The sequence below is a fragment of the Cygnus olor genome, chromosome 15 (assembly GCF_009769625.2).
Source record: "Cygnus olor isolate bCygOlo1 chromosome 15, bCygOlo1.pri.v2, whole genome shotgun sequence".
Lineage (NCBI taxonomy): Eukaryota > Metazoa > Chordata > Aves > Anseriformes > Anatidae > Cygnus > Cygnus olor.
The window spans coordinates 3167509-3191107 of NC_049183.1; the positions used below are offsets into that span (position 1 = coordinate 3167509).

A 23599-nucleotide genomic window follows, 5' to 3' on the forward strand; every position below is an offset into this window, starting at 1 on the left:
CAACTTGATGATAACTATTATTCCCAGATACTAGTATTCTCAAATTGAAAATATTGTTGCAAAAAGCCTATCACGTGTTTTCATATTTAGCTCTCAAAACAACTTGGGTTGACTCTTATATTAGAAATACCTCTCTTTAGTTGCAGAACTGCCAAGTAAAAATAAAGTTGCTGGACTTATACAATGTGTGTAATTGGTAGGCCACTGTTGCATAGTTTCAGTTTTATCTAGTATAATCATTTAAACCATCTTTGTCATATTGTGTCATTTATCCTGAAGGGTTTAGAATCTAAAATTTGTACTATTTACACTGAGAATTTGTGTTAGCTGTAATGCAGAAATCTTTGGGTAAACTGTTAATCGCAACATAACAATTCTACGTTTTTTGAAGATAAGAAGTACTAATGTATCCAGACAGAACTCCAGGGTAGCTGATAATTATGGGCATGTTTGCCAAAGTTGTAAAACGATAGTGAGAAGGCTTAGCCCTTTTCTTATAAGAATAACACTATGGCATTCTTACCAGACTTGTTGTCAGTATCAGAAATGTGCATCAACGCAGTACCTATGAATATTCTCATCTGTGTGTACACTTAGCTATTGAGATTTGAAACAAGTGGTAGAATTCCATCAGTATAATTATTTCACCATATAAACTTAGGCTTTTTGTTTCCCATCTAAGTGATGACATTTACCACTTTGTTTCAGAAGGCCGACATAATTACAGGACAAGAAAGTAGTATTTCAGGAAATAACATTTTGTAAATGTAATAAAACTGTTCTCAGGATTAGGCCACTGAAAATTTTTATAGAAAAAAAAAGCTGCAAATTTGTGGATTCTTAAAAAAAAAAAAAAAAAAAAGTGAAAAACAAGACCTTGCCAGATGTATTTTCCAGTTCTGCCATGCTTTACCTCTGTTTGACTAAGCATTTGGCATACTTTATAAAGATGTAATACTCAGTACAGTTCCACTTCTGATAATTGCTACCAACCTCCTTAACCAATGTGAAGAGTGCCTTCTTTTCCCCCTCCCTTTGTTCTTGTGACAAGACTAACCTCAGCTGTGCAGGGGTTGGTGGCATTTGCATGTGGAAATGCACTAATATGGATGTTTTTCTTTGTGTGTGCATCCTTGCAGTGTTGTATACCAGGATGGATTTTATGGTGCAGACATTTATGTAAGTATTCATTGATGTGCATGCTGTCCTTGTACATTACCAGAGTCATTCTTTTTACAAGTTTGCTGCCTAGCTTGACTCTGTTTTGTCTATTTACCATCCCTTGCCTGTCAGAAAGAATTGAGAAGAGTATCTCTCACATTGGAAGACCATTCTGTTCATTACATCTATCATTGTTCAGTGGAGCTGAATTAACTCTTGAATCCAATGTTGAATAAATGCAAAAAGATGTGAAAAATGTGTGTGTATGTGTGCGTGGAAGAGTGTCTCCTTTCAAAATTAAATACGAAGAATACTTTAAAATAAAGTAGAAACACTTTCCTGCCAACCTCCAGAACACTATTAAAAAAAATAAAAAGGCAAATTGAATATTAATACCTGAGGAATAAAAATGCAGTATGGAGAGAAAGAGAGACCAAGTAAGACTTCTCAAATCCAGGCAACATTTGGTAGATGTGTGTACATCTTTGGATGGATGGCTGTATATTGCTTAAATATCCACATATTTAAATTTAAATGAAATAGAGATTGCTTATGATGTAAGAAGTATTTATATTTGTTAGTAACTGTCAATAGCCATGGATAGTAATTACCTACTTCACATTAAAATGTATGTAACTCATTGGTCACTAATTTCATTTTAAATAATATATTTTTTAAATTTTCTTACCCATATTGAAGTTTTTACCTTGAATGTATGCAAAGAGGCTACTTACATCTGAGTATACAAGAAGTTTCAGATGGTTGAGGCTGAATTTCAGTCTTCTAAAATAATTCTTGCACCCTATTTTTACAGTTTTTTAAAAAAATACGTGGATATAAAATGTTACCAAGAGTACTGTAATCTTTCACATCTGTTATTATTTTGATAAAGCAATGTGGTTACAAAGTTACAATTATCTTTACTTCAACAGACAACTTGCTATATCCTAATTGTGCTTATGTTTCACCATCTCTGTTGAGTTACAAAGAGGTGGATGAGATGACATTGGTATGAACATTAAAAAATCACTAGATCGTTGTAGGAAGCATTCCTTGTATTTATTACCAGTAATCTCTTAAAGCTATTTCCAAAGGAACAGATTTTTTTTCTATTAGGTGTTATTTGAAAGGAAAACAAATTGAAATTATGCAAGCAGTAGCCTTTCTTTTTCTGATGGGGTAAAAGGCTGATACTCATTTGAAAATTAATTTGTGCAGTTTAAGAATACATTTAAAATGAATTAGCACAGTTTAAAATTCTCTACATACTTAGTGATTTTATCAGTAACATATTGTTACTGACACATGAGAATCACACATTTGCCAAAGGCTTACTCAAGTGTAGTATGCTGCTTTAGTCTCACCTAAACACTTTACTGTTGAATTTTTTGAGGCATATTTTAGATATGTTGTACAGTGTTGAATTTCTTCGTGTAATTTCCAGTTTTCATATTTGTGTATAATGTCAAAAGAATGTGTCATCCATTATGCTCAGTTTACCAATCTGAAAGGTGACAAGACATCTTCCTCAAGATTGGTTAATGGGATTGAATAAGTGAGAATTATATGTTCGTGTAACAGTTCATAGTTTTGGAGCCCACTGCTGCTTTTGGTGCTTGACAATTATTTTATTTTAAGGTGGCCTTTTTCCTCTTATAGTCTTGAACATTTTGGTTCAGAAACAGAACCAAACAGAAACAGCAGGTTGTTTCACTAAGGAAGATGCTGAAGAAATTACTAATTTCTAGTTTAGCTTCAGTTTTCTTGTCTGGAATACTCATGCATTAGAAAATGCAGTAACTGTGCTGGTGCATTGGTTTTCACTCAGTTGCAGCCTTGTATTTCTGATTACATTACTTAATTCTCTAATGTAACAGAATGTTTACGTGTACAGAATGTTTACTTGTACAGAACTTAATATAATTTCAAAAATATTGTGAAATTTGGTTATGTTTTATGATGTTCAAAGCTTCTTAGTTTATAATTCATTTTTCTTCACATTTTTATTTCTTGCAACCAAAACATTTTGATGAAAGGAGAGAGGGAAAACTGGCATAAGTCAAAAGAAAATATATTATAAACAGTGTTGGTTCTCAGTATAACAGTTTCCAGCAGAGCAAGTTATTTATTAATTCCCAGTTGGATATAATAAAGTTCTACTTAGCTTTTCATTTTAATTACAGAGCTGAAGCTTTGTGAAAGAACAAATATTTTGTTGAAAAAGGAGAAAGAAATAAAATTTGAAGTACAGGTTCTAATCAGAAGCATAGAAGAGAATAGGAATACAAAAATACAGTCTAAAATGGAAAATCCAGACCCATGACTATATGTAGTACAATATATTCTGTATTTCACACAGTTATATGTGAAATGTAATAATGCCTCTGAAATAACTGAGCTATTGAATTCATTTTTAAATGTGCCTTTAAGTAGGAAAAATAAAGGAGATGATCAGGAAGAAAGGAAGACCTTTTAAAATTAAGTATTGATTCACAAAGAGAAAAAGTCATTAAAAGAGAATTAAGGTTGCCTCCCAGCAAATATAGAAGTTCCTAGATGAAGACTGACACCTGTGAAAATAAGAAAATACAGTCCACAAAATGAAACCAAAATAGTAACAGATGAAAAAATATGCAGTTAAAATAATAGCTCTGCACTGTTGTTCTGCTTTATTTCAAATCTGTGGTGTTTTTTTCTTGTTGTTGCCTTTTTTTTTTTTTTTTACTGTTGTCATGAAGAATGTTTTCAGAAGATGTCAGTCTTCAATCGACAACTAAAATTTGAGAAGGCCAAGGAATAGCAGATACTTCAAACTCTCTCATCACCAGCTTCAGAAATGGTGATGCAGGTTGACCATGTACATTGGTCAGTTTTATTGCTTACTGTAAGATTTTCTGACCCGTTCTCAGGATTCTGGACCTGTAGTACTGCAGCTGGTGTGGGTCCAAGGCAATTCATAAGTACACAGGTAGATAAGGTAGAGTTGTTGATGTTGTTTTTGTTTTTTTTTTCCAAGTTACTGATCAAGAATAAGGCATACTTTATGAGCAGAGAAATGGAAAGATATTATCAACACTTACTGCTGTCTCCTTAGCTCAGAGGTAGGAAGGTATTGAGGTTTTAGGTATCTACGTTCCTAGCAGAAAGGAGACATTTTGATTAAACTGTATCAATTATCTAAGCAGTATTCCCATGATACTGGATGGGAGTCTACTGATGCAATCAGATATCCCAAAAGGCGCTGTTCTAATGTGAAAAGCAGGGATATGTAGTTAACATCAGAGTCTTAATTTTAAGTAGTTTTAAGTCTTTAATTTTAAGTGTTTTGTAAAGGTGCAGTGGGTAGTTCCTCCTAATGCTCCATACACTAGAACATTCCATGGTACCTTTTAAAAAGTTATGAGATCTAATGATGAAATGTCTTTTCATCTCTCTGGTCTATTTGTGATATAAACGCTATATTCAAAACAATGCTAAATTACTCTTGATGATTGTAGTGGATTAGAATTAATGCAGGTGCTGCCAATTTGGATATATTACCAAGAACTTTTCTGAGGCAACAGATAGGTCTGGGAGTACACTGTAAGCCCAGAAATAGCACAAAACTTTCAAGTAGGCCTGTCTCAGAAGTTGAGCTATCAAAAATAAGGCATTTTATTTTTAGTTCTCCCAATGTTTTGCTCTGTGAGCAGAACAAATACTGTGTAAACCACAATATCAGTATGAGTGGAGGATGAGGAAATGATCAATTATGCTTTTTATGTCTGCAAGGCTCCATATAATTTGTCTTATTTTTCACTTTTAACTAATAAAGCAGATATAATTCTCGATACTATAACACATTTTGAACCTTGATTTATTTATGTTCACAATACTTCAAGAACTTGAAGTGAAAGGAGTTATAGGAAATGAAAATTGAGGAAAATGTATTCTCAACATTAATATAGAAAATTAACTATGTTAGTAATTGGAAAAACTAATGAAAAAATAGGCATCATTTAGTCATCCAATAAACACTGTCAGTGCATCTGAGATCAAGATAAAAAGTAATGTAGGTTTGTAGTAGTACAAATAGGTAGGTAGTAGTGCACCCATATTGTAACTTCTGATTATGTGTTTGTGTAACTCTTTTATTTGGGAATTATACTTAGTACTATACACACTTACGTAAAAAATCAGATGTCTTTGATTTTCCATTGTTTCATTTTTATCTTATCAAAAAAATCTGCAAACACTTCTAAAACTGATTAAGATTTCTCTGTAACAATTGGCTACAGATCTTCCACTGATCCCACTACTCTTTTTCAGTTTGCTTGAGCAAAGTACAGAGATGTATTTGATTACATTAAAAGGAAACTTGTAATGAGCAGTTTGGGAGGATTCGTCTAAATTCCATCTGTCCATCCTTCTTTCTGTCCTTCCTTCCTTTACTCTGTTAAGTCATTGTATTTCTCTTTCTTTATAGAGCATTATTGCAGGAGGCTGTGTATGGCAATAATTTACCACAGGCATGACATGCCAACTGATGGAAAAAAAATATCAGTAGGCTGAATGAAGACTGTTGTAAAATCATACTATTCCACAAATTATTCAGTGAGAATATGGATTCTGTGTGTATAAATGATAATAGGCTATGAGGTGTCTTTATGTTCTGGAACGAACCACAAAATCACACATATTCTTCATGTCCCATGTAATACAATGGTAATTGCTGTAATTGTCCCATTCAATATTTTATGACAGTGAGATATATCTGTATATTTGGACTGCAATTCTATTAATTTCCCCTATACTCAAAATTTTAGACAACTTAAGCTGCAGTAGTACTGTGTGATCATTCCTTTGGAAGCAGAGGATGCAGATAAGGCAGTAGACATTCTTAATTATTTTAGCTGAATTTATTATTTTGTTTGACTTTTCAAAAAGTCAAGCATAACAGGTACTTTCTTTACTTAGAGAAAATAAAAACACAAAACATTTCTAAAACCCAGCAACTGCAAATTGGTTTTTATTAGTATGTAATTCTGATTTTTTTTGTAAACTTTATTTTGCAATACAGTATAATGCATGCAGACAAATACTTAAATATTTCTCTACACATGTATATGTAACATATATTACTACTGCCTATATGTAGTATATGTAGGGAATATTACTAGTGTAATGAATTTTACTTACATCTACAGTAATGGCCGAGATAAAAATTAAGACTAATTGTAAAGTAGAATGTGTCACGCAAGTTTAGAGCTCAGTGGTTTGAATCAGTTTTCCTTCCTGATTCCCAAGATAAAGCATATCTTCAAGTGTTTTGTCATAATGATAAATCATCTGAAGTAACTGATAAAATAATAAGAAATAATACTGCACCAAATCTTTAGAACACAAAACCTGTAAAAATAATTTGCCTAAGAATGTTTTTACATATCATTATACCTCAGAATGACAGGTTGAGGTTGGAAGAGACCTCTGGAGGTCATGTTGTCCAACTTGTTCCAGTCCTCAGTCACCTGGAGTGAAAAAGTGGTTCCTGATGTTCAGAGGGAACCTCCTGTTTTTCAGTTTGTGCCCACTGCCTCTGGTCCTGGCACTGGGCACCACTGAAAAGAACCTGGCTCCGTCCTCCTTGAATGTTCCCATAAGGTGTTTCTAAACACTGATAAAATCTCTCTGAGCCTTCGATTCTTCAGGCTGAACGGTCCTAGCTGTCAACCTCTCCTCACAGGAGAGGTGCTCCCACCCCTTAATCATCCTTGTGACCTTTCACTGGACTCTGTCCAGTATGTCCAGGTCTCTCTTGTGCTGGGGAGTCCAGAAATGGACACGGGACTCCAGGTGTGGCCTCATCTGGGCTGAGTAGAGGGGAAGGGTCACCTCCCTCAACCTGTTGGCAACACACCTCCTAATGCAGCCTGGGATACAATTAGTTGTCTTTGCAGCAAGGACACATTGCTGGCTCGTGGTTAACTTCATGTCCACCATGGTCCCCAGGTCCTTTTCTGACAAGCTGTTTTTCATCTCAGTTGTCCCCAGGAGATGCTGGTGCCTAGGGTTGTTCCTCCCCAGGTGCAGGACTTTGCACTTCCCCTTTGTGAACTTCACGAGGTTCCTGCCAGTCCATTTCTCTGGCCTGTCCAGGTCCCTCTGAGGGCAGCACAGCCCTCCGGCACATCAGCCATTCCTCCCAGTATTTGTGTCATCGGCAAACTTGCTGAGGGAATGCTTGGCCTCATTGTCCAGATCGCTAATGTGTAATATAATAGCTTATGTTAAAAATATGAAATCATGACATGGGCTGATAGAGAATTATGATCTGCCTGATATCCATAGCCATCCTGCAATTTATATCTTCAAAGCATTCAGGCAAATTTAATAACGGATCTCTCCTTATTTGTATTTCTTTAGACTCAATTTTTCCATGACTTTCACAAATTTAATTGTGATTGTTGAATCCACAGCAGCTTAATGAAGTTCAGAGTTGATCTTAATTGTTCAGCAGAATTTCTTTGATGAAAGCAAATCAAAATACAAGCCCCTTCCCGCCCCCCCCCCCCCCCCCCCAAAAAAAAAAAAAAAAAAAGCAACTCATATTTAGGGAAAGCAGGTTTTGAGTAAGAAAAGGTCACTCTTCACAGACTCACCAATTTTAAATGGTACTTAAAGGAAAGAAAAACAATTCTGACAGAGCCTGCTTATCTGTAGATTTAAGACCAGCCAGTATGTGAACAGCCTGTCTCATTTTCTCATTTTAGTCTGAAACATTGATACTTCTGGTGGTGGCCCATTTTCAATCCTTTACCATGGTAAGAATCAATATGTGCATAGTTAGATTGAAATGTTGTGGCCTCTTGAATTTAAATAAAGGTTTTTAGAAATGGACTACTGGAACAATCATACATGTGACTAACAAAATCATGTCACACTGCAGAATGACTTGTAGTCTGCCATACATTTTCAGGACTGGACGTTGAAAACAAGCTTGTCACGTTTAATATCATCTTCATAATTTTACTATTTGTACTTCCTCATATCAGCACTCAAAACAAAACCAACCAAATAAACAAACAAAATACACAGCCAAACCCCACCACTGAAACTAGCACTATTTTTAGCACTATGAAGAACAGGATGGGAGAAAAGAGAGCTGTGTAATCTGTCACCTTTCTCCTTGGAGCACAACCCAGGCCAAGTGCTCAGTCTCACTGTTCACTGGCTCAGTTTGCACTTGGTGACATTAATTGACATCTGATTGCCTGTATGCACATACCTGCAAGCAATATGTGCCTATTATACATCTTTTGACAGTAATAGCCCACTATTGGCTTATAAAAATCAAATGGTCTGAAATGAGAAAGTATTTCTTCTCAATGCTGCTGCACTTGCACAGAGAAGCAGTTTGCTGCAAAAGAGACAGCATAAAAAGTATTATAGAAGCACCTGCCTTATTCTAGTGGTTGTGTGATACAATTGCTTCTGGCAGGGAACTGATCAGTAGAAGTAAACATAGTTTTCCTTATGTGAGCACTTGAAAAAGTCAGAAAGAATGTTTCTCAAGTAAGGTGACAATTCATAGACTGAAGTGTCTGAGGAGCTGTCAGTATATGTAGAACTTGTTTATTCTTAGGGTGATGTGGCGTTATCAGCTGAATGATTGGTTTCCATAACCGTTCTGCTTCAAATCTTCAAACCAAAAAAGTTTCCTACCTTTTAGGGATGAAGGCATTCATTCCACCAAGCAAGGCAGTAGAAGGGCAAATAGCTTGTAAAAACAGTTGAAATTCTCTCCTTGCTTTTCTGAAAAGCTTTTTTATTATTATTATTATTTGTAAAATCAAAACAGGGAACTCACAAAACTACCTAGTAAAAATCTACTACTGTTATAGTAAGGGTTGATACACTAACCTGTGCTTCATGCTTCAGCATAATATCTTGTATGAATGCAGTTTTCCAAAAAGAAAGGGGGGGATCAATTCATTAAAATGATGTCTTTAGGAAAAGAACAAATTTTATTCAAAACTGAGTGACCAAATGCTTTCTTTCTCAACTCTTTGTTAAGGTGGGGGGAAGAGGAGGAGTGGATGCAGAGTCCCATGTCCCAGGGGATTATAGGGTGGTGAATTCTAATTGGAACATAAATCGTGTTTGTGTTATCTGTGGAGACTGGCCTCTGTTTGTTAATTGGCATGCTGAGATCATTTTGAAATGGTTGATATAACACCGTGGTCCATTGAACAGGAAGCTCTGCTGTTTTCACAGTTTGATAATCAATGCATCACTGCACACAATTCCTTTCAAATGTGTGTTTGTTTGTCCTGTTTGCTTAATTGAACAGCTGCAATTACTGTTACATACAACTGAATGTTAATTCAGGGAAGAAGAGAATTTTCCTTCTTCATTATAATTTTATGCATAAATTGAAAACCTATATAACATTAAGTGTTAATTGAGTGCACTAATTCATAAGTTTAATCAACCAGGTATGATCAATCATATTTTGTACAAAAAAAAAGAAAAGAAGAATTATTAGCAGAGTTTTTCTTTTAAGTTAAACATTGCTTTATTAATGTGCCTATACCTTATTCATAAGAACAATCGCTACTTGAAAACGTGTGGATGAATACAGTATTGTCTTTTAGAAACCTTATGTTGATGAATACAGTTCATTGCTTTCTCCACATTTCTGGAAAAAATCTTAACAAGTTCATGGTGATAGATTTTGCTTAACAATTCACTTAAATATGTCACGTGTATTTAACCCCTTAACTGAACTTACAGTATGACAATAATATTCCAATCAGTTACTGCTAAATTTTACAAAATATTATTTAAGCTGCTGTAGCAATCCAGTTAGAATGTGAGTTTATGTTTTAGGGTGGTTATGCTGCCTACCGGTATGCCCAGCCTGCCACTGCCACTGCAGCTGCCTACAGTGACAGGTAAGATCTCATTTATCACTAATAAATATTTGACCAGTGGAAGCTGAAGATGATTCTATAAATTTGCCTTGTTGAAGTCTCATAACTGTCTTGTTGCTCTGCAGATAACTGTGATATCTAAAGCAGGCTATTTTATTATAATCCATGAATAGCCATAAATTAAGAGATTTTAGGCCTTAATTGAGAATTGGGCATGAGACGTGCACATTCCCAAGCTGTAGATCATCCAGTTAAGGTCTGTGACCCTTGTACAATACAGATAAAGATATGTACGGCTTCATGATGGTCTGCTACTAAAGATCATTTATCTTAGGAGTATTATTTCGGTTGATTTAGAAGCTGAACCTACTGAGTGCCCTCAATTCTCATTGACATTGTTTTAGTCATTGGAAATTGAGAATGAACTGTATCTAAGTTTGAACTATCCAAGGCAAAATGATATATTTTTTTTTCCATTTACTTTCTATACAGGCTTTAGATTTTTTGAAATGCTAAAAAAAAAAAAAAAAAAGAAAAAAAAAAGAAAAAAAAAAGGTTATACTTCTGCACTGTATTTGTATCCTCCAAACGTAAACCACATTGGTGAAAATAATACCAGGAATAAAAGATCATTAAGATATGCATAAGAAAAACATGCAAAGACTTAACATCTATAAAACTAAAAGTTATGTCATATATATTAACTCATTTTCTTGCAAGATGAAAATCAAGACCCCTTTCAAGTCAATGTCTAAATTGCTAAATTCTAGTAGGAATATGATTTTGTCAAATTGCTTAAAATTAAACATGCATGCAGTTTTTGCAGTGTGTGGATGTGATTTTGTAATGAAAAGAAAGAATATCCTACCTGTTTTTTCAGAAACTGTACCTTTAGCAAAATCTACCACTAATACTTTTCAAGTATTTGAAGAGCATACAACTGTAAAAGGAGGATGTATATTGTGAAAGACAGATACATGCATGTGTTTTGCTTCACGATAACAGTGAGGAGTAAGGTCACATTTCTCAAATCGTTATATAAGAAATTTTTCCCTTGAAAACGAGCATATAATTTCTTAAGTCTTGATTTGAAAAATTACTGTAGATGCTAAATTAGACATTGCTTTTAAAAGTTTCTGTTTCTTAAAGAAATCAACAGATTAAGAAATTTAAGTGAACTATTTCTTAGATTGAAGTGCTGTTCATGGATTCCGTAATTTTAGAATAAAGTATCATGGTATGAATGTTACAATGCTATGCATGCATATTTGCCTTTCAAAAGCTTACTCTGGGTAATGAAGATATATTTTTTAAAGTTATATGAATAAAATAATTTGCATGTGTGGCTGAGGCATGCTGTGTCAGACAGGTAAGCAAGTTTCTTTCTATTAATCTTGTATCAGTAATATCAACTAGATGCTGCTATTTATACTATGTCCGTGATGTACTATTTCTACTTAGGGTAACCTACAAGGTGAAGTGCTACTCAGTAAATTCATTTCATTTCCACAAAGGTGTGTTAGCATGTTGCAGCTCTAGGATTATTCTCTGATTTTATAATGCAAAAGAATTCCTGATTCTAAAAGCTTAAGCTGAAAGGACAAAATGAAAAATAACCTCCCGTGGTTATTCATTTTTTGCCAGATATCATTAAAATGTCCCTGGGTCATTTTATAGGGTGTTTACTCCTATGAATAAATGAATTTCTGAAAATCTATACATTATGTAGAGAAAGTAAACAATATCAATATGACTTTTAAATGCTTTAATTATGAATTAATGTACCTTCTCATAAATCAAATGCTGTAAGGTAAAACATCAGTTGGTCACATATTGTATGGATAGAAAGTCCACAAACATCATGAAGAATTATGCTGACAAAAAATAAAGGACTTGTTTAAGAAGAAGATAGTTATTTTAAATGTTTTTAAGGAAGCTTGAGATGATGTCAGTAGCAGTGCAGTTGTTACAACCCTTAATTATTTTTTTTCCAAAAGGTTTAATTTTCAGATACACGTTGTGTATCATTAGAATTGTCATAACCTGTCTGTTGCATAATTTTAAATATCTTAAAAGAATTATATATCTTCTGCATATTTTTTTAATTAACCTTTTTAATGTGATTACCCATCATCTTTGAACTGCGTCCCCAAAATGAATGTGGTTTCTTGTGTTAATTACAAATATCACAACTGAACTTTACGGGAGATTCTTAAAACTAACATAGAGAACAAAACAAATAGCAATCTGCTCAAATATTTCTTTGCATATATGAAACTATATGCAAACATGGATACCTCTGATTACTCACAACTTAATTTTACTTACATAATTTTACTAATTTTTCATTCATTTTTAATGAATTCAATTTAGTAATTTCATGAGTCATTAATATCGCATATTCTAAAATTCAGAAAAACAGTTCAGTACAACTGCTTGTACATTTTCTTCTCAATTAATAGTCACCTGCTTTTGCCTGACAGGATTAAAAACTCCATATCCGATAATATATACTGCTCCTTTTCAGTGTTGATTTGATCTATTTATATTCATTTCAAATTAAATATACTTATTGTTTATGTTTAAACAATGCATAGGAAAACAAAGTGACAGCCAATGAGTATATACTGCTGAAGCAGTGACATATCACGAAAATATATTTTAAAAAGCTTTATTCTTTTTGACTACAGATAATATACATGATGAATGGTAGTATCCCATATTTGACATGCTTCTTAAATCAGGATATGAAAAGAGGAAATCTTTAAATTGGAGACATATTTTTGTAAATTAAATATAAAGGTTAACAGAAAGGTTTCTATTAATCAAAATCAATACACCAAGTCAATGGTTAATGATCAGTGTAACAGAGCTCTATTTTGAAGAAATGCAATGGTATCCTTGTTTGTCAGAGTTGGAAATATTGCTGGAAATAGGCAAAGAAAAGATATATAAGGGTCAGTTAGTTGGCAATGGAATCCTCATGAAATAAATCAAAGCAGAACTGTAAGTTTGATAAGAAAATCAGGTATTCCTAAAAATAATCTTAAAACTGAAGTAGGCCTCACAGATTTCTCCAGTGATTTCTTAGCACTGGAAAATAAAAACACACAAAAAATAATAAATAAAAGATGTAGTTTGTTTTTATGAAGCAATATAATCACCAAATACAACTTCAAAAACATTACATTGGATTTTTACATCGTGTGATCTCTCACTATGCTAAATTGCACTTAAATATATGGAGATCTTTGATAAAGTGGATCAAAAAATATTTTATAACTTTCCAATATTTAAAATATTTTTGATAAAATGTCCAATCCTTGTAACTGATAAAAGGGGACTGCTCGTCTACAAGTATTCTTCACCATTCTGGAGCTTTAGTTCCCAAGCACTTCAAATTGAGAGTGCTTGGAATAAAATAATTATAATGATGTGCAAAAGACACTAAATTAGATGTCAGCAAATTGTTAGTACAGCTTTTATTAATCTTTCGTGTAAGATTTTTGAAAGTATAAATAAGCAATATAGTTTTTTAAATTTGTATCAAAGTCTGAAGTAGGAGAAACTAGCAAAGTCATCAGCTTTTATATTTATGAGGTAGAACAAGTCAAAGCATGGCAGTGGGGTGTATTGTCATTTTGTCATTGCATGTTCACTTGATGTTGCTAGTACGTCTGTAATGCTGTATTGGATTTGACGGATCCATCACATAGCTCAGTGAATGGCTTGCTTGAATTAAGCCTATGGGCAGACTTATTCACATTGATTGGCTATTGGTTTTGTGGTTTATGATTTGATTATTGCATCTTTGATAAGAGTAAGAAAAATGTTCCTTTCTTGCATATTAACTTTGTCAGCAATATTTATGAAAGTTTATATGGTACTATAATAAAACAAAACCCCAATGATAATGAACTTTCCTTGCCAGTAAGGCAGAGTCTATTCACTTGTACTGCTTGCTAACCCTGTAATACTTAATAATTGTGTGTTTATATATGTTTGGTTATGTATTCATATATATACACACATTCCCCATCCATCACCCGCTCACAAACACACACACACGTTTGCACATGCAAACACAAACACATACACACACACACACGTATTTCCAGATGTATTTTGCTCTGAAATTACTTCCATTTTTTAAAATACAATATCCAATTAAAATCTCACTATAAACAATGAGAAGAGATCCCTCATCACTGGAAGCTGACTTTTTTTTTTTTAACAATAAGATATATTCCAAAATATTTTACACATATTCTGTAGTTTAAAAGGTATATATATATATTTGCTATCAGTTTGTGTTACATGTTCTGTGGTCATACATAGGATTTTGTGCAAAATTTGAGACAGGTGATTTTATTATATGGAAGTTGTGCATCTTCCAGATCTGAAATCTTACTCCCTTTAAAATCCTGATATTCCAGAAGTTTACATTTTTAATATACTACATGGAGTATTTATTTTTGTCAAAGTACTGTTGTCTACAGCGATATAATTTAATATATTTTCCACTTCATTCTGTGCAAGTTGTGGAGAGTAATACTCGATATTTCTGGTCAGATTATCCTAAAATAGGATAATAGATACAGACAGATTATCCTAAAATAGGATAATAGGTACAGATTTGATTTAACGGGAAACATACTCATTAAAGGACAAAAAGTAGAATGAAAATAAAAATACACAAGCTATAAAATGTTAGCTTATATAGATGGAGGTGTGGAGGTGATTTTTTTGTGTATTGTAGATTTTAAGATTATCTATAAAAATAAACAATGAAAAAAGCCATAGGTTTATTCATTTTATTTTCTCTTACTGAGGAACTTACTAGTGATATATACTAAAAATTAAGGTTTTGACAGCAAGTAAAATATAACAACAACTTCAGTCAAAATTTAATTTACCATTAATTTTATAGAAAGATTAATATTTTAAACAGTAGTACTTCATTCATTTAATTATCATACCTTTTAAGATTTAGAAGAAATAGCTTTCATGCACAGTTTAAATTTCTAAATTAATTGGTTTGGAAGAGGGAAGAGGAAAAAGAATAAAATATAGCAATATCTTTATTCCCAACTGGAACATTCAAACCTTTTTGAATTTTGCTATGTAAGTTAAATGTTGAGAAGTATGGAGAAGTTTGGGGGACTGGAGATAATAAATATAGGAAAAATAGATAGCCTATATTGTGTGTTACTCAAATGTTGGAAATCAAAAGGACCTGTTAGCATTTTGACGGGTAAAAAGGTTGTGTTTAAATTTTTAAACAGGTATAATACAACATGCATATAATACTACTACTTCAAACACTTAGGTTTGTTGTGGTGATGTTTGATTGGTCTATTTTTTTCTGGTTCTGCTGTGTGGTAGTTATAGCTTGTTTATTCTGTAATATTTCAAACAGACAAATTATTCATCTAGCTGTTACAGAGATGTAGTCAATTTAAGCTATTAGGCCTGTATGTCTTTATGCCTATATCTGATCTATGGCAAACTGAGTATCACTGGCACAATGCTAGAATTTCATAATCCATATTCATCACTGAGATCACAGTTTTGAGAGTGACTGGTGTTTATGACTCATGGTATAGCCATAAAATTACATTTTAGTGAATGAATTAGAAAGATTGGATAATTACAAAGAAAGATAATATATTAGGGAAAAAAGAAAAAAGTCCAGTATATGAAGAGTTTGATATATTATGAATAGGGTGTTTCATATAGAGAATTTTGAAAAGAATTTCCTGAAATAAGAATGTACTGCACCTAGTAATTTCTAGTGACTGAAGCATGGTTCATTTTAAAATGTTGTAGATATAACACTTTTGCGGGAGGTACATGGAGTCACATTCATGTAGTAAAACTTCGCAAACAATTACATTTCATAAAACTGTAATCTACTAGCAAGTCCAGAAAGCTATCTCATATACTTCGAGGTTTCTAACATTCTTCTAGCATTTAGTAAAATTAGCATGTTTTCTGATACTGTGAAGGCTTGATTTATCTGTATGTGATATCGGTGTGCGTGTGATATCCATGTAACTATTAAACCAACACCAATGGTTCAAAACTGGGGTAATCTTTGCCCAGAATGGTAGCAAACACTGGTTATGAAACCTTTACCATGTCAGAACTTGTATTCTTCATACCCTGTTTCTACTTCTGTTTCCTGTAATTCCCATTCTCCTTCACTGTCACATCAAGGGATATGCTAAGAATCCCCGTAGACAAGAAAAGACTTAATTATTACTGTAAAATCTGGTTTGGCATCCATGCTGGGAACTGCAAAGAAAAAAAATGATGAAGAAGCTAGAGGAACATTAAATCCTTGATTTCCTTGTCCGGATTCCTAAAGTGCTCAATTTTTTAAAGATTCTGAGTACTTTTGCTACCAGTTCCTTCTTGAATACAGTGGGACCTGTTAAACGAGTGCTATTTTCAAAAAATAATAATAAAAAAGGGCACTTATTCTGACATTTACGTAGCAACTTCAATATCCTTGCTTTCATTATTTAGTACATCTAGCCTACATCAGGGCATGAGTTTTAGCTTGGAAGTTTCTTACCTTAAAATAAACTTCATACTAAACAAATATGATTATAAATATAGTCCTTTGATGCAATTCCATGCTGTGGCATTTTAAAAAGAGGAAAAAGATGATTGGTTAACATTTTTAAAGTAGGAATTATCTATTTGATATTTCATACTAGCTTCTTCACTCTTAGAGGATATTGAAAGAAAGTTCAACGTTAACATTTTTAAGAGCGTTGTATTCAGTGGACTGGATAAATATGGAGTTAGGGAGTTATTAAAACATTGATTCCTAATCCAACAGACCAAAACTGTTACAGTCTATTGGGTCAATGCATGTGCATCTGACATGATAGACCATAACAGGTCCTTTGGACATGTCAGTGTCTAATTACACAGTTTTTAGTTTTCAGATCATTGACTCGATAGACCACAAAGAGGCAGATTAGAACATGCTATAAGTATTGTCAACCTAAGTACTTTCACTGTGAGTGCTTTACAAGCAAGGAGAAATTAAGAGGATTGGGATATAGGCAAAGACAAGATAAAGGTATGAAATGGTATTAATAAAATAGGGAGTTAATTGGATTTCATCCATAGGTATTTGCCATGTAATTTATGATGTGCTTTAGGTGAGGTGAAGAAATACTAGAGGAACAAGCTTAAAATAACTATGTAGACAAAATCAATCAAGAAAGAGGAAATTTATAATCTTGCATGGTTTTTCTGTAGTTTTTTCCGACTTCAAAGAATTCCAAAGCATTTGATTAGGTATTAAAATGGAAATGTTCTTCCTACAACTTTGGGCTTGTCAAGTTTCTAAGTAACACATCTGTGGAACTCAAGGAACAAATGTAGGAACTCCAAGTAAATCAGCAGTTTGTAAGAATACTGCACAGCAGGAATGGGAGAAGAAAGTTTATACATATATTCTAAAGAGCAACTTTTTGTGAAAACTGCCATAGTATGTTTCATATACATGCAGAAAATAGTAAGGTCTTTATTTCAAAGCTTAAACCAAAACTGTAACAACATCTAAACTCTCTTTTGTCTTTCTTGAATGAATTCTTAAATAATCCTGTCAAGTTTTTTATACATATGTAATTCTGATTATTATATAAACAACTTCTGTTGCAAAGTTATTTCTAAAATTAATTCAAAAATTAAAATAACTTCAAAGGCAAGAATTGCTCATATTAACTATTGCTGAAGAAAGTGCATGTCTGTATGTTAGGAGACTGGTCAAATAAAATTGTGGATAAAATGGCATTTACTAGTAAACTGTAATAATAGTTGGGAAATCAGAAATAAATATAAACTCTGAACGATACATTTTTTGATGTACATAAAGAATAAATCCCCCCCAATTTTAGATTTTGTCATATACTTTACTGTATAAAGCACTGATTCTTTACAATAGGCAGACTATAAATTCTGTAGTGTTTGCCCTAAAAAGAGTGAAAAATATGCTCAAAATAGAGTAGTAAACAAAATTTTCATGTATAAAACTTAAAAATAGCATTAATTTTGCAGTCCTCGATCATACTGACTTTAGTTTAGATTGCTGACACTGAGCACTTCTAAAGTTAAAGTACTGGATTGGTTCTTGAAGTAAGGATTTAGTTTAAGTGTGTAGGATGTATTAATCATAGGAAATGGCCAATCTTAAAGCAGTTATGCCATTGAAATCAGTATGAATTCTGCTGTTACATGCTGAGTTCAGAATTTTGCCTGTTAGTTTTAGGTTTCACTTAAAAATGTTAAGATCCATTTAAAAATCTGTGTTCCTCTTGCAGATAAATGTGCAGTTTAAAACTCTTTATGGTCTTATTAATAATATTTATGTATATTATGTTATATTATATACTCCTTCATACATAGAGAAATTCCATGGATACAGCAGATAATATGAATTAGAGCAAGGCATATTTGCTTAGCTCTGATTTTAAAAAATACATAAATCTGGAACTAGGTATGTGCAGATTTAAAATACTGGTGAACGGTCTATAGAAATTCCATGGGTTATGATGTGAAAGATTGATCAAGATTTTGGCAACATATTAAAAATATTTTTGGCAGCAATAGTAAGTTCCAAAGTATAGAGCCAATTTGCTAAAAATTAATTCATTATACAGTTTTCAAGGGTTAATGGGAAGAGAGAGAGGAGAAGTTTGAAGAGTTGTATCTACAGTGTATGCAGTTGGTTCCCTAATGCACCATACAGCATTAACATTAGGCTATGCTAAAAGGAGTCTCTCACATTACAGTGTTTGAGTAAATTCCTTAGTTGCTTTAATTCAGTAACAGGACTAAAAAATATTCTTGTCCTGGGTGAATACTCGATATATAAGTTATGATCTGTTGACCATTTTTCTCTTAACTATTTTTTTTTCTCTAAATAAATAATTTAATACAAGCATATCACAGGTCTCGAAGAATGCACCTTTCAGTTAGTGTCCAGAAGAGTTAGGGATTTTTTCTTCTTATATATACATTTTTTATTTTTTATTTTTTTATCTTGAAAATGTGTTTTTCACAATTGCAAAAGTGCTTTCTGGTATTAAAGCGAATTATCGCTGTTAAGGAAGTTATGTGACTGTAGCTAGGAGAAACCTTAACGAGAGAGAGTTGTTAACTTTCCTGTCTCCTGCAGCCTTTGGCAGTCTGAATTCTGTGAGGCATCCTGTCATTGGATAAATCATGCTGAAATGTCCCGTGCAATGCAGAAGTGCTAATTTAATTGCCTGACCTGGCAATCCAATCACGGGCTTGGTTAAGCCACCTGAAAGCAGACATCTCACACCATCTGAGACACTCTAGGGCGTGTGGGACACTCACACAGGTAGACGTGACACTTGATCTTCTGGAGTGGCAGCCGAGTCATGGCCAATGGACCAGATGCCTTTGTCTGGGCAACCAAGATGAGCTTATCCTTTTTCTGGGGGATAATATTTACAGAAGTAGCAATGTTAATTTATTTTGATGCAGGGATTTACTCCATACACTCTCAAGGCCTGCCTAAAAATTTTGGAAACGAGCATTGAATTAAAAGGTCAGGAATGAAAGAAGTGGGAGATGCATTATCTTTTCACACTGAAAACAGAATGCCCAAGTGAAAGTAGAATACCTGATTTTCCCCTTTGTATCATTGTTAGTAATTAGGGTGAAAAAAAAAATTGCATAGGTGAAAAGAAACTGGCATTGAAGAACTCAGTCTAAAAGTAAAATATACTTTCCTAAGGCACATCAGGTCATCCAAGTTATGACTAGTGCTGTTGAAGCTTGATACCACTGAATGAATACATCATGAAATACTTTCTGTTTATGTTTTTATTTTTACTTTAATATAATTTATGGGTATGGCTGTAAAGTTGTTTAGTTTTCTTTGTGTTGTGATTCAAATGCTCTGAGTGTGATAATGTACTTTGATCTTACAGAAATGGGAATATAAAGCACAATAATAGCAAAATCAAACTTCTTATAGTTATTTTAATATCAATGTTTAAATTAATTAATGGTCTAAATATTTAAATTTAGGACATCAGAATGAGGGAATTGGGGAAGACTTCACAAAATTATTTTAGAGGGAAATTCTGAAACTTTTCAACCAGCCAACTGTTAGCTATGTTATAATTTATAATGGAAGAACCCTCAACATAAGAGTCCTAGAAGAACGCTGAAGTCTTAAAGTTTAGACATTAAGAAAAAATAAGGTATCTTCAATAATAGAATGGAGAAATATATAGATTTACCTTATATAGTACCTCTGGGGAAAATCATTGCTATACTATATAGTTAGCACCCAATCCTTGGAGAGTTGAAGTTGGAATATCTTCAGTGAAGTCAGTGCTTTCTGCTAAGCTGCATCAATATTACCAGCTGAGGTTCTGATCCATGACATCTGAATACTGCCTGTGTTTGCAAACCCCATGGTGGTCACTGATTACATGTAGTTTAAATCTTCCCACTGTAACTTCTCTTCAGTATTGTGTTTGATTTCATCTTAATTTCCTCTCTTACATGGCTCTGTGCTCTTTTTAGCAGTTGCTCAACTGTTCTGTTGTGAGGGGGCTGCACCTCTGTATTAAGCAAAATGATTCTTGTCTAGTTTGTGAAGTTAGAAAGTAAAGTACAAGAATTCTGGTATATGAAACATAACCATTGTATGTTTAGGGTATTGTGATTTCTTTACATTTTTAAATTTTTAGATGAAAATTCAATTGTCACCTAGTCTTTTAGGGAGAAGAAAGGACACAGGCAACACTTGGTAGTTTGTCACATGTGCCCTGCAAACAGGCTCTTAATCCACAGTCACCTAAGTATATAAATTTCCCAACACACAGAGCTGCACATACGTTTGTACCTATGAAAAATATCAGGACCAATGACAGCAGGAAGGAAAACGTAGTAGTAGTTTGATGCTTTTTTAAGAATATGTAGTAGTGCAGGCAAAGCACGAAGAGCATTTCCTTTCTCAAGTTGGGGCAACTTTAAGGAAAGTGTTAGGGGGAGCACTCACAGATTTCTCTCCTGAAATTATCCTGGATTTGTGCTCCATACTGTTTAGATCCCTCAAATCATAAATATATATATATAAATATATATAAAATATAAAATAAAAAAATAAAAAATGTGTCTAGGATCCATTCTCTGAATCTCTTGATATCTTCCACTTCCATGTCCTGAATTTTCATACTAGCAAAAATGCCAAATCGTCTATGCCAAATCGTCAGACAAGATTTGGCAAAAATGCCAAATCGTCAGACAAGATCAGTTATTTTTGTACTGTACCACAGAGTCTCCATTGTAAGATGCTGCTCTTTCTGAGCTCTATTTTACTTTAAGATGCCACAGACATTTAAAATAAACATTTTGTCTAATTAGATACAGAGAATATGATAATAAATGTATATATTTATGTATAAATGAATTATCAGAATTTTGGTATTTAAGTAGTGCAGCATCTGAGAAAAGTTTCACATTGTTTTCTCAGTGAGGAGAAGCTCCCAATTTTCTATATGTGAAGGAACCTAACGTTCCAGTATTGTATCAAAGATACCATTCTGGTTTAAGCAAGAATGTCTCTGTCTATTCTGGTATCTACTTGTCATTCAAATAACTGATCTTGTTGGTATTAGTCTTTACAAGGATGAAAAACATTAAGGAATTTTTAGAAAAGTTTGAAGAAAAGTCATAAATGCTTGTTAAACAGAAATTCTGTTAATATTGTAATTTTTTCCTGAAGGACCATGTACTCTATAAGGTGACTGGAATATCAGGTATCACAAACTCGAAACTAACTCCCAGAGAACATAGATTAAAAGTGAGTGGAAAAAGCAGTCAGAACTATTGAAACATGCTTACAGAAGAGACTTCTGTAGAAATACAAGCTAAAAATACTACACAGTAATTGCAAATTGTTGACATGGTTCTACTAAATTTCATATATAGGGTCTTATTTAAATTCAGTTTTGATATGCATGTAACTTCCATATTAGGTCAGTATGCTTTAGAATTAAATGTGTGGAAGTTGTTTTTTTTTTCTGTATAACTTCAGCACAGCTAAAGGTCACATGTCAGAAGCAAGACTGTAAATAAATCTTCCTGAAAATGGATAGATGCACCATCTTGGCAAGAGGAAAGAGCAGAGGAAAATAGAACATTGCTGAACCTGTTTGAAAACTGGAATAATGCAGGCTCAATAACTACCCCAAAGTAAGAGCAAACATAAAAATCACTCAATATTAGATTTGCTGTCCTCTTCCTCTGTTTCTGTTCTAACTCAAGAAATATATTGAATGTTAAACACTTCTTTCTGACTTTAAAAACATCTTTATTACCATACTGGTAAAAATCTGTGGTAGTTCTCAATTTACTAGAAGAAACAAGAAATTGATATATAGAAATAGGAGAACTAACGTCACGCATAAGCATTTGCCCTTGGGAAATAGGTGCTCAGGTGGAATATGGCCATTTTGAGACCCAGAAGTACATTTTTGTGACCGACGCTGTCTAGGTTTACATCAGAGAGCTCAAGCTGTTTAAGGGTACTGCTCTGGCACTTAAAAGGATTGCATTTAGCCCAGGGTGGGAATATCTGGCATGTTGAATGTATACATCAAATAAATGTATTTCTCATGTTACTCTTTCAATTTGGCCATTTATTTCACTAACAACTAGTAACAATTTTAAAATATATATTTAAAGAAAAGAAAAAAAAAAGTCCTCTTGATTTTAAATATTTGGGTTTTTTACACCTGAAATATAAAACAATGAGCAGTAAAAATTCTGTCCTTTGCCTTCATTGTTAACACATAAATTAAATTCATGGAAACAATTCTGTATCTTAAAGATTGAGTAGGACTTATTTTATAATAAAGTTGGACTCTACTTATATAGATAGATAGAGAGATAGATAGATATAACCTTTTTAAGTCAACAGAAAGTGTAGAAATGATGAGCAACATTAAAACAACCTAAAATGCATCTTGAATTTCCACCATACCTTACTCATGAGGTTAAGCCTTGTACACTCTCTGGAGTTAGTGCTTATAATTGGTCTTTTAAGGAAACAATCATACATTTTCAAAGGACTGGGTTAGGTTAGCTGCCCTTTTCCAGGTCTGCTTTTCATATGCTGTAAGATAAATGGAATATGATGCATCATTGGGTCAGCTGAACTCAGGAGTCCTGTAAATTAAGGGTTCTCCACACTAAGGAATAATATGTCCTTTGGACAGCAAGTGAGATACATGAATCTCTGATTCTCAGTTCTTCCTCTAGTCTACGTAAATAATAGTACAAAATTTAGCTAAATAATAAACCCGTCTCTGTAAAAACATTAAAGCCATCAAGCTACTAAACAAGTGCTTTAAATTGTTACCAGTAACAAATAGATATTACAAAAAATTTAACTAGTTTACTGAGCACCACAATTTAGTCTTATCTTCCCATAGATTAATACAGTAACATTTTCATTC

General features: G+C 33.2%; 1 protein-coding gene across 35 annotated transcripts in view; it reads left to right on the forward strand.

The window, feature by feature from the left end:
* The window catches only part of RBFOX1 (RNA binding fox-1 homolog 1), an 861472-nt gene that overhangs the window by 820856 nt on the left and 17017 nt on the right, over positions 1–23599 (forward strand). For 31 of the 35 annotated variants that reach the window (XM_040574360.1, XM_040574366.1, XM_040574385.1 and 28 more), the window contains 2 exons: positions 1140–1179; positions 10030–10094. In XM_040574360.1, the coding sequence (XP_040430294.1) occupies positions 1140–1179; positions 10030–10094 (105 nt within the window). The remainder of the gene's footprint in view (positions 1–1139; positions 1180–10029; positions 10095–23599) is intronic. The other 4 variants (XM_040574369.1, XM_040574380.1, XM_040574387.1 and 1 more) reach the window with 1 other exon arrangement.